At 40.5% G+C, this 13,060-nt stretch overlaps 2 protein-coding genes across 4 annotated transcripts in view; one reads left to right on the plus strand and one right to left on the minus strand.

Moving 5' to 3' along the window:
- Positions 1–3,516, plus strand: part of wnt10a (wingless-type MMTV integration site family, member 10a) — a 35,286-nt gene extending 31,770 nt beyond the window's left edge. The window contains exon 4 of the mRNA XM_061842267.1: positions 2,232–3,516. Within this exon, the coding sequence (XP_061698251.1) occupies positions 2,232–2,762 (531 nt within the window). The 3' untranslated portion in view covers positions 2,763–3,516. The remainder of the gene's footprint in view (positions 1–2,231) is intronic.
- LOC133512463 (uncharacterized) overlaps positions 1–13,060 on the minus strand; it is a 44,875-nt gene that overhangs the window by 4,762 nt on the left and 27,053 nt on the right. The gene's annotated exons all lie outside the window — the stretch shown is intronic.

Consider the following 13,060-nt stretch of genomic DNA (forward strand, 5'->3'; position numbering starts at 1 on the left):
GCATAGAACACCAGACACCTTCCGCCAACTGTTCCACTCCGCTTGGACCCGTTTCTTCACTTCTTTATCACACTCTCCTTTGCTCTTTATTGTTGACCCCAAGTATTCTATTACATTTATTAGGGGTGAAAATTTGAGTAAAGGGGTAACTAACGCAGCTGCTCATGTCACAGTAAATAAAAGAGCTGTATGTTGGTGTGCAGTCATATGTCAGCAGGATAAAAGAGGAGGGGGCTTAAGACACAACCTTGAGGGGTCTCGGTGTGTAGGGTAATGGACCCCTTACTGCCTGCAGTCTCTCTGTCAGAAAGTCCAGCAGGCAGTCGCAAATCGATGTGGTCTAGTTTGTAGATCAGTTGTTAAGGGATGATGGTAGTGAATGCTGAGCTGAAGTTTAGGAAAAAGCATTCTGATATTTGAGTCCTTCGAGTCGAAGTGGGTGAGGGCAGAGTGGAGGGTATCATCGGTTGACAGGTTAGACCGATAGACAAACTGGATGATGTCCAAAGAAGGGGGAGAGGGAGTGCTTGATGTGATGAATGATTAGCCCCTTGAGGCACTTCATCAGGATGGGAGAGAGCACTACCGGACCGTAGTCATTGAGACAGGAGCGAGACAAATACTCCAGGACCGGGATGATGGTGGTGGCTTTGTAGCACGTGGAGACAACACCCTGACACAAGAAGGTGTTAAAGATGTTCGTGAAGACATCTGTGAGTTCATGTATACAGTCCCTCAGAACACAACCAGGTGTGTTATCTGGGCCCGGGGCTTTTCGTGTATTGATCCTATCAAGAGGTCTTTTCACGCTGTCCTGGGTCAGTGTCAACACTTGGTCACCAGTAGGGGGGAATCTGTTGTGGGTCTCAAAGTGAGCAAAGAAGTCATTCAGCTCATTTTGCAGGGAGGTGGAGCTGTCACAGCTCAGTGGTGAGGGTTTATAGTCTGTAATGGTCTGAATACCTCATCACTGACTCCCGGTGTGCAGTGGGCGATCTTCCTTCCAAACCCTATGTTGTCACATTGAAGAATGATACTGATGTATTTGTACTTTTTATGTACGTTTTTATAAGTTTTAATTTTGCCAAGAATAGGTAGTGTAATAGAGAAATTAAGAAGTATTTCTCTGATCATCACTCTCAACACCTTTGTAGTGACGTGTTCGGAATGTGCTTTCTCTACAGGTGGTCTGATAGCTTCCCTTTCATACCGCGGCGCTCATTTTCACACGGATGTGACAAAATATTATTGACTTTGGCTACGTAGCTCGAGGGAATGTTTTTTTTCTTGCTCTGTTTATTTTTTAATGGATCCATTTCAAACAGAAGAATTAAATTAATTCCAGGATCTGTTTCAGTCTTTTGCTATCCATTCATTTATCTGCACACTCTGGCTCGAGGCATCATCTTGTTTTGTTTTGTTTTTTAGTACAGTTCAGTATCTCAAAAATATCTTGAGGGAATTTTCTCCAGTGATAACACAGGTTTCCACTTTTACTCCTTATCTTTATACTTATACTTCAATTACATGAAAAACAAATGTTTTATTTAAACAGGAATATGAGAGCTGCAATGGAAAGAAAAATAACATGACAATAAGAATCAGCCTTTAAATCTTAAGAGACCTGGTATATATTAAGTAGATAATATACTATATTTGTTAAAAAACACTTATGGTTGGATGATTGAACAAAGCCGGTGATCATTTTATTGCAATGATTCCATCAGAAATTTGTGCAATGGAATATTTAATTAGATAAAGGGTATTAAGTTCCATTAGTTTTAGAAAATAATACTGTTGGACCACAAAAATAAAGCTATGTAAGCCATGGAATAATTATGAATTAATTGATTATTAATCATTACTGTTGGAAGCTTCAAATATCCATTGCAGGTGTCTAGGATTTGAGTGGATTTGTGTTCTTCTTGCTTATTCGATTGGAAAATAGAATAGTATGTTTAAAAAAAACATTTTTAACGCAATATTTTGCTATAATGGCCAAAAAGGAGCCAAGAAACAATTTTCCCATATTCCTGTTTCCTTACAGAGACAATTTTTCTTCCAGGAATCTTTAAATGATAATCTCATATGACATAAAAGTGTCTAGTGTTTGTCATTCTTGGTGAGAAAGCGGCAAAATCAGGACAAAAACATCCTGATTTTCTTTGCTTGGTTACTTTGGTTCTTTGTATTCCAAAATGTATGAATTTCATCTCGCTTCTTTTCTCCAGGTCGTACTGGATCACATGCGGAGGAAATGCAAGTGTCACGGGACATCGGGAAGCTGCCAGCTGAAGACCTGCTGGCAGGTCACTCCCGAATTCCGGGTGGTCGGTTCCATCCTCAAGGAGCGTTTCCACGTCGCCACCCTCATCAAGGCGCACAACCGCAACACCGGGCAACTGGACCACTCCCACCACAACAACAACAACAACCACAACCATCACAGCAACCACCACCACCATCACCACCACCACCACCACGCGCACCGCAGAAGGCCCAGCATTAACGACCTGGTCTACTTTGAAAAGTCACCCGATTTCTGCGAGCGGGACCCGGGCTCGGACTCGGCGGGGACGCAGGGTCGCATCTGCAACAAGACCAGTCCGGGCATGGACAACTGCGAGAGTCTGTGCTGCGGGAGAGGCCACAACATCCTGCAGCAGACGCGCAGTGAACGCTGCAACTGCAAGTTTCACTGGTGTTGCTACGTGGTGTGCGAAGAGTGCAGGATAACCGAGTGGGTCAGCGTGTGCAAATGAAGTAGCACGTGAATTGCACCCTCAAGAAAACCCTGCAAAAAATACCCTTTTCAAATCCCCCTTTCGTAACAAGAAAGGGGGCTGCGACTGTTTCATATGCTCCCCCACTCCCTTGCACCGCCGGGCTCTGTCTTCTGTTCGACGGGCAAAAATGTATGAAGAGTGTGAAGAGTTCAGTCGGCAGAAAGATTGATTTGCATGTCGGAATAGCGTGCGCACATGCAGTACGTGCCCAAAGCTGCCACAACTCTACGAGCGTTGGATGTTTCGCATTTCTTCCGATACAAAGGAGCACACCTCTGTCAGGTATCTGAAAGCTGTAAATGCAAATACTGTAGACAACAACAACAACACCAAAAGAAAAAGAAAAAAAAAAGCATCGCTCTGCAGGTAAAATAATATGAATGTTCTATGAAACAAATGCTTCACAGACAGTATTTTACAGCATAGACACAATGTAACATAATGTTTCTGCTATTTACGTAGAGCAACAAAGACACGGGAATTTGGTAGCGTACGTCCGGAGCCCCCAGATGCCGGGCCCGGTTTCGTCATCAATGTCCCCTTTTTCTATGTTTGTGGATTAGACTAGGACTTGGTAATTCTAGCAATAACTAACACTCTGTTGGCCGTGCAATGTATATCACAGCTATAAAAGCTCACTGTCAAGCAAATTAGACCAAAGCAGAATGTACTGCTTCTAGAACGGGAGTGAAACTAAGACTCTTTTAATAATAAACGAGGAGCCAATGTTACAGGCTGAAATTTAAGGTCCCTGTAAAGTAAAAGTTTTAAAGTCGACACACCACGGAGAAGAATGTTGTTAACAGCTACAAACATCCATCCATCCATTTTCTGAGTTGCTTATCCTCACAAGGGTGGCGGGAGTGCTGGAGCCGACCCCAGCTATCATCGCACACGAGGCGGGGTAAACCCTGAAATGGTTGCTAAGATTTTTTTTTTAGATTAAAAGAAATGACGTGTATTCATTGAAGCTTCAATATATATACATATATATACATATATATAATATGAACACAGGTGAATGTGCTGAAATCACACTCTGGTCAACAGTCAACAAAATACCCCCATTTCAACTTGGAAAAATGGATGCTACTTTGTCTTGCATCTTTCTTATGGCCACATAAAACTATGTACAGTAAATAGCACTCCAGTGTTGCTACACCCGCACGAAGCTCCAGTCCACACGTTTATTTTCTATTTTCCCACTACCGGGTACTTCCGTCTTTCTCGTCATAAAGTGCATGCACTCATGGTTGGCAAAGAGGCGCTCCAAAGCAGCTAAAACAGCCCTAAACCCCGATCCACATGCCAATCAGATTTAATCCCTAAGTATGTAAAACACATGCAAGGAATTTGTCTCTAGTAATTGGATCCACCCTAGTCACTATACTTTACTCACTGCCAACAATGAGGCACTCTATAGCAACCATGACACCAGACTATCTGAAGGGAAGAATTTTTTTCCGGGTATAGAGCTCGTGCACCTACGTCATCAAATCAGGTTAGGATTAACCCTAACCCTAACCCGGAAGTGTCGGTCCAGCAAAGCATTCTTCAATGCTAAGTCGATTGGAGACAACGAGAAAATACGTCTTATAGCATGACGCCCAGACTTTTATCCGATACCATTAAGCATTTACAAGGTGATAATAAACGACGGTACGTGGAAAAATGAGAAACACCTGGCATGGAGGACTTATATTTAATGCCGAAAGGGGATGTTGCCTATAAGAAATTGGACTAGTACCCCGCTTGCGCTTATCTTGGACTACTGGATCTACACATGTATCTGGTAAGTGAGTCGTCGAGATTTACACAGTAGAGTTTCAAAAGCGTAGAAAAGTCTGGACGCATACAAATACTTTGTTACTGGATCTGTTTTTGATTAAGACTAAATGCCACAAAGTGATAGAGCCACTCGCATTTTTTTAATACAAATACCAATATTTAAATAAATGACCCCTGGTATTCCACAAACTCGTATTCATTAACAATGATTGAAAAAAAGAAAAAAAAGACAGCGAGTCAGCTCCTCCGTACACGAAGCGTGTCGCGGCCAGACGTTAAACTTTGGTAAATTTCTCCGTGACAGACTTTTTTTTTTTTAAATATGCATTGTTCTCAAATGTGTCCAATGCGTATTTAAAAAAAGAAAATAAACCGCTGGGATAGGCTTCAGCCCCCTTACACGGAAGTGCGTTGTGGCCACACGTTAAACTTCAGTAAACCTCCGTGTGATGGAAAGTTTATTTTCTTATAAATACTTCTTGGGAATTTGAGATTGAGAAGAATAATTCCTACCTGACGTGAAGTGATCGCTACACAGTCGTGTGTAGTTGGTTGGGCACCAGCCATCACGTTTAATTGCCAAAATCTATCGATCTTTTCTGGTCTTTTCAGCTGATAAGCTACAGAATGATCTCTTTGAATATCTGTCTCGTCTGTTGTGACAACAAACACCACAGCAGGTCTCGGGTATTGTAAATATTCTCCTCCGGTTCAATGTCTCCTACAATGTCGAGCAACTCTTTTTGACTGGCAATATGGCGCCGTGAAAATGGTGACGTCACATGCTCAAGCTCTATAGTAGGCATAGCTGGGGCGATAACTAAAGATCACAATTCCGCTGAATAACCCCTGATGCGAATGAGGCCAAAGTGCGTCCCTGTACACCCAAAAAAATCAGGAAAACTGAAATGGTAAAAAAAAAAAAAAAAAAAAAATCCTGGTATTCACTTCACGGGGTCTTTAAGGCAAACGAGAGCCAGATCTGATAATCTGATTGCTGCTGCTGCTTCCTGGGATGGCTCCTATCAGACCCACACAACTGGCACCATTTCCTCCTGTTCTAATTGAGGATGCCGAAATAAAAAACTAATTAGCCGCCGGTAGAGCAAGTGCTATCCCGCGCTAATCACACTTTTGCGGTCTGACCCTTAACGTTGGATTCATGGGGTTGGCTGCCATTTCCAGCATTTCCACAGCAGCACTGTAAATAAAGTTATGCTGCGTATGTATTGTCACCGTATGAACGCACTGCCAAAAATCACATGCTAAGAATAGCCAAGGCGACCGAGTATTTCCTGCTTTGCGTGTAACGCTATGGCCTTTGTATTGCAGTAGCGACACTCACACATTGCAAGCTTCCCTTAATGTACATCTGTGGATATTCCGAGGTCCGATTCTATGTGACTATGTCAATCAGGACGTTGACATGGTTACAAGTTGATAAAATTGTGCACGTGTTGATTGGCTTCTGGTCAGATCTTTTCCTAATTATTAATTACACTTTGTGCCTGTGTTGAGAAAAAAAAATCAGGAATCCTACTTGTTTGCGTTCCATTGATTTTTTTTGCACAAGCACAAACTGCATCCAAGAGAACTCTGGGAGATATTACTAATATGTATGTATTTTGTCTTAAATGTAAAGAGTGTATGTTTTCATAAGTGTGTTATCTAAGTTATTTTATTTTTGTGGATAACTTAATATTTGTAAAACAAAGATTGTCCTCGGTAAAAATTTGTATGGAATGACATTAAATAATAAAATACATTTTCTTTATGGGGGGGGTCACAAAATAGCTGCTGCCTGTATACAGTACAAATGATCCAAAATCAGACTACGTGCATTGTGGCTGGTAACTTTCACACTAATATCGAGCCATTTAAGATTTTATAAAAAGTGTCTTTGGTTCGCATCACAAGAGCGACATCTATAACATTTATTGCGAGCATGTACATTTCAAATTTTCGACAGCGTCAGTTGTGTGAAGTGTATCCCACATTTTACACTGACATATTATCATTGGGTCCGGACGTTATTCCTCTTATGAACGCCACTATTTTTCCTACTGTGACGAAAGTACAAATGGTTTCCATGAAAAATGTCTATAAACTTCTTTTCTGTGTATGCTATGTAAAGTTTTGTCCATGAAGTATTTAAGATATGAATATTTTTATTTTCCTACTTCTTATTTTCAATGTGTACATAGAAATATGAAATGTTGAAACCAAAATTGTTTATTTGGCACAGTTTTATCATTGCTTGTTGCCCTCCTGATATGGGAACATACTGTATGTATTTATGTATATAGTGCCTCTCTGAAAGCTGAGTTAATAAATGTCAAATCTGCTGTCGAAAAATGTGGCAGATGATTTTCTTGTATTGACGGGACACAACACACACTAGGGAAACTACCAAAGGTTTCAACTTTTTTTCCCACAGTCACGTGACCGATAAAACGAGAAGTACATTGCGGAGTTTGTCAGAAACGTATATGCAGTTGGATGGCACATGTGACATCTTTCATCACCAAGATGTATTCAAGTGGGCACGTATATTAACTGGTGATCAATATGTTTTGTCAATTACAAGGAATGTGTTGTGATAATTCCCTTGTTAGTTTAAACTCCTTCTATCCAGTTCGGGAAGTAGTAGAATTTTTCAATTTAACACTGTGATTAGTATGGGGGAAGTTAGAAAGGCGCTGAAAGGGATGAAAAATGGAGAGACAGTTGGTCCTGATGGCCTACCAGTCGAGATATGGAAGCAATCGGAGAGGTGGCTGTGGAGTTTTTGACCAAATTATTCAATAGACTACTAGCGGGAGAGAAGATTTCAGATGAATGGAGGAAAAGTGTGCTAGTCCCCATTTTTTAAGAACAAAGATGTTCAGAGCTGTGGGAACTATAGAGGAATAAAGATGATGAGCCACACAATGAAGTTATGGGAAAGAGTAGTGGAGGCTAGACTCAGGACAGTACAGTAAGTATCTGCGAGCAACAGTATGGTTTCATGCCTAGAAAGAGTACCACAGATGCGTTATTTGCCTTGAGGATGCTCGTGGAAAAGTACAGAGAAGGTCGGAAGGAGCTACATTGTGTCTTTGTAGAGCTAGAGAAAGCCTATGACAGAGTACCAAGAGAGGAACTGTGGTACTACATGTGCAAGTCCAGCATGGCAGAGAAATTTGTTAGAAGAGTGCAGGACATGTATGAGGGCAGCAGAACAGCGGTGAAAAAAAGAAGAAGACTGTAATTAATTCATTCATTTGGTGAGAGACAGTATTTCCCCCTCCAAAACTACATCAAATTATGTCAACTTGTATGCAAAGATAATTAAGAATAAAGTCAAAGACGTTTTCTGTTTTATTTAAATTTTTCACCTGCTCCAACGGAAAAAGAGCATATTGTTTTTTTAGTGCAGCTTGGTCGTATTGATGGTGTAATAGTTCGCTTATCTAACTTCTGTACAGGCATCGGGAGCTCAGTTTTCACTCAGTTCCAGTTTAAGTGTGAATGCCAACGGTTGTCTGTCTCTCGAAGTACCCTGGGGGTGATTAGTGACTAGTCCAGGTTGTAGTTTAGTTTTTCTAAAGTCAGCTGGGATAGGTTGAGGAATACGCAGTTACATATGTACGATGGATGGATGGATGGATGGATGGATGGATGGATGGATGGATGGATGGATGGATGGATAGATGGATGGGTGGATGGATGGATGGATGGATGGATGGATGGATGGATAGATGGATGGGTGGATGGATGGATGGATGGATGGATGGATGACAGAACAACTGGTGAGCCTACTCTAGCCAGGTTTGGCTGAGAGGTGGACCCTTGACTGATTGCCAATTAATCGTAGGGTCCATCAGAAACCAGAGTATCAAAATACAAAACCAGGACCTTATCGACTGCGGGCCACACGTGGTAACCACTAAAACATCACACTGCCCTACATAATCCAGAGCAAATCAAATGCAACCTACTTCATCTCATAATAACTCTTCTAACTTCTTAGTCAGCCACCATGACATTGCCTGACTTTTGTTGTTGGAGCCCAAGTAGCACGACTCGGTGGTAAAAAGTATCAGCCCTCCCGTACTAGTTGCTGCTTGCGTGCAGAGAAGAATCCTGTTGAGCGTCCCTGACTCATTTATATCTCCTCCGCCTCGAGGGAAGTGATGAAGTCACTGAATCAAGTGTAAGAATGCTCGAGATCCACTTTCAAAGCAAACCGATAAAAAAGAAAAGTACTATTTTTGAGTCAGGCGATTCTATTCATATCCAAAGGTACTGTTCCGAGTCGGAAAGGGGAAAAGCTTCCCTTTTCCCGCATCTCTCATCTCGCTCTCGGCTCTCTCCTGCAACACCATCTGTACATCGAGTGTAGCATGCGTCGTGCATCTTTCAGTATAATGAAAGTTTGATAGAAGTAAACACGGTCCTCGTCTCATCTTGCTGAATAGTTGATGTGACTGTGAAGGTGTGGCGACAACCCTGTGCGTGATTGTTTGTATACAAGAATTTCTCTTCCCTCTGACCATCATGTGAGTTTAAATGAATTGGGAAGCGGATGCATTAAACGCCGCGAACTAAAGTGGGCTACGTACAACACACGTACCGATAATGTGAGCATTTTCAAAGTCAGGAAGGACCTGATTCTCAGAAGTCTCTAAAATATTCTCGTGAGTGATTATCCTGCTGTGTGGGCTACGTTAAGATTTCCCTCCCCGATGTGCATAAAAAACGCTCCAGGACCACAACAAAAGCTAAGTTTGACAGGTTGTCTGCTAAAAAAAAAAAAATCAACGTCGAATTTTGCTGGTCGATGCACTCTGTGATAATGAACGGAACAATAGCTATTTCGCTACATGGCTAACATCACATGACCAAACAAACAGAACAGGTTAGCATGACTACGACTTGGTGGCATAATTCTTTGTAACTCAACTCACTAAAATGTTTTTGTTTTTTTATGGCTGGCCTCTTTGGACTAAAGTCGCACTTAGTCTTGCTTCTTTTATTACTTTTTCTACTACTATTCTTTCTTTCTTTCTTTCTTCTTTCTTTCTTTCTTTCTTTCTTTCTCTTTTCTGGTATTCTGGATGGTGTGTGTCTCCAATCATGAGCCAGTCTAAGTAGTACGACATACAGTATGATCAAACTGATGAATGATATTATTTGTATTTTGTTGTTGTTGTTATTATTTTTGTGGGTTTTTTTTGTGCTTATATTCTCTTTTTTTTTGTAATTTGAATTCTTAAATAGGTAACCAAAAAAATTTTCGACAGGAGCAACAAAAGACTGGGATATTTGAGGGATTTTTAAAAATGCTAAAAATATAAAAATTAAAATTAAAAAAAGTTTATAACATTCCATCAGTGTTGTTGAAGGGGAAGGTAAAATCATAATGTGGTAAATTTATTAAATCTATTTTGGAACGTGTTGCAGGCATCAAATTAGGAAGGAAATTTGTAATTAGAAAGTTTATCAGGTTGAACATTAAATATCTGAGTACAGCATATAAAGTACGGTGAAAAGGATTTCTGAATGACTGCATTCTGATTTTATTCACATTTATATAATTTCTCAATTTCACCAGAAAAGGGGTGTGTGTATATACAGTTGGTCATCAACTCTAAAGTTGTGCTATTCCTCCACATGGTGAAATAAGTACAAAGTGTTAACATCTAGTATTATTTCTCTGTTTCCGCCTTCTATGAAAGATGAAACAGTTGTCAAACGATCACATCAAATCCTGAATGGATTATGACAAATGCTTGTTTTAGAAAAAGTAATTGGAATAAATCCTGACTGATAGAACATCAGGCCCGGGCTTGCGTGTTGAGTTTATTTGAGCAGTTGCTCCAAAAGTGACTACTGACTTGAGCTCTAACAACATTATGGCAGCGATTGAGATTTTTTTGGGCGTTACGATCACTTGGCACAAACTCGCACGGCTGCATCACCTGAAAAATTGAAAAACAAGAATATGTAAAACAGCTCTTATAACAAAAGCTAACGGATGCCATCAAACAAGTTTGGGCCTCCCATATCAATCTGTCATCACGTCCATTCATTAATCGTAACCTCAATGATCTTTAACTCTTTCACAGTCAACCAGAATCCATTTTGACTGAAATTTCAAGGCCTACAGAATATTGTTGGAATAACTTGAAAATATACTGCCAAAAAATATCAAAAGAAAGAGAACGCTTCCTTCTTTCATCCAAAAAAAAAAACAACTTATGATTGCAGTTTTTTTCATTCATAGATAGCAGTCGTAGTTAGCAGTTTCACTACGTTATATGGAAATTCATGGGGCCTGTCAGTTTCACAGCTCATAAAGTATACATAGTATACCTGTAAGTATTGTTATAGTATCTGTCTACATGCGTTGATAAACTGTTATTGTTAAAAATATCCATTGGTTAAAGGTTTTATCACTGCAACGCCGATGCTATATGTTAGTCTTTCTATAACATTTTGCATTGTTTTTCCGGTTAAGCTAATCAAACTTAAGTAAAGCAAAGCAATGTGGTTGTGTTAAATGCACAAAAGTTATTTTTTTATATTTAGCTGGACAGAAAATGACAACCAACAACTTGAAGCCCAAGCTTTGGTGTGAAGTGAGTTGAACCGAGTACCCTGCTAGGAAACAGTGCCCACATCTCAAATTTCTGCCAGAATCATCTAACGGACAGCTCCTATCTCTGAAAACTAGCAAGTGGGGTCACTCGTATCTCGAGGCTTCACTGTACTGCTATCATCTCGCTTTTTTTTTTTGCTGGAAAATACTGTATCTCAGTTGAAACATTTTCACAGCTTGTAGAAACTTGCCTTTAAGACTTGTGTCTAAAGATAGGCAGCGTGTGTCGATGACTAATTCATCAGTTTTATACCTTGTCGAGTTGCTTCATCCCCCCCTCTGTTAAAATTCAATGCGCCAGGGACCGGGAACATGCAAAGCAGGCCCGCATTATCTCATAGTGCCTCTCTTGTAGCACAGCGAGCGCTTTCAGCTTCTTTACAAATACTTGATCTGCGCTAACGCTACAGTTTGATCTGTGTTACTTATTCATGGCCTCTCCCACCAGGGAAGGATCGAAGAGGAAATGGGGATCATCTTTTTTGTGCAAGTTCTCTTATTAATTATTGACAAGAGAGGCCAACAAGTACATGCTTTTAACACCATTTGCAACATGTTCTGCTTGACCTAAGACGACATTTGCTCCACCGGATTCGAGTTATACTTTTTTGAAGCCCGGCATTGAATATGGTGGTGTAGAGAAAATGCTTTTCTAAAATATTGATCGACGTATGTCAAAGTTATAAATGGAATACAGCAAAAAAACTTTAGCCGCTGTGCTTAGTCCATGAAGTACTACTTAGCATCAGGATGTAAACAGAAATATTGTCTATGTATGACTAATTTTGCCATTGGAATACAATAGTTTCATGACAGAGTTAAGATATTACATGATCCATAGCTGACGAAAAAGAATGATAGGATTTCCATGAATATATGAGAAACAAAAGTAATAGGGCGGGTGGTGGGTATAAACATTACTCTTGGCTTAACTACTGCGATATTTCCACTCGCAAAGATCTCTGCCTACCTCTGTGCTCTTGAGCCAGCACTGTCAACATAAAAGACTCGATTGCTCTCACAAGTGGATCTTCTACTCAGAGGAAAGGGGGGCACGGGTCTGAGCCCAATATTAACAACGCGAATACACAACTAGGTCAAACAGAAGTGGATGATATCAGCAACGTTCAGAAGTACCTGATACATTAAAAGAAGGCTGATATCAGGTTGATACTAATACCTGGGATTGGTAATCACCAGTCCTTAGTACAAAGCAACAGATCAGTATCACGATGGGATTGAAAAGTAAATCGGAAGCATCCAACATCACTGCCATTTGATTATTTTTCGTTCATTTATGAAGCATTTATACCTGTGACACAATCCCAGAAAAATTCATCCTTAGGCTGTACGTGGATACAAACGTCCCTGATATGCGTTGGTGTTTGTGCGCCTTCATTCACACACAAGGACACAAAAACACACACGTACAGTACCGATAATGTACACTTGTCAGCACCAATGGTGAGTGTGCACTCAGTGCAGCCAACCAGTGATAAGGCAATATTAGTCAGATGATATTTGACACTTCATTAAGTTTCCATCATCCAACAGTTATCTAATTCTCACTAGCGACTCTTCGTGAGCTTTTTGCGAGTATTTCCGCCCCGAAAGGAGCGCAGTTTGGATCACCGATTGAAGCACCCACAATGCGCCTTCAACTGCTGTCATTCTTGTCCTGATTATAATTAACACCGTTATTGTTTCATACTATGACAATTTTCTCCTTGCTCCTATTTTTCAGTTCTGACGGGTGGAGTCAAATGACCGACCACATTGCGTTCCAGCAAATATTTTCAGTCATCAAAAAAAATGAGTCTTTTTCTACTTTCTTGCCAGAGTT

Source organism: Syngnathoides biaculeatus, chromosome 14 (assembly GCF_019802595.1).
Source record: "Syngnathoides biaculeatus isolate LvHL_M chromosome 14, ASM1980259v1, whole genome shotgun sequence".
Lineage (NCBI taxonomy): Eukaryota > Metazoa > Chordata > Actinopteri > Syngnathiformes > Syngnathidae > Syngnathoides > Syngnathoides biaculeatus.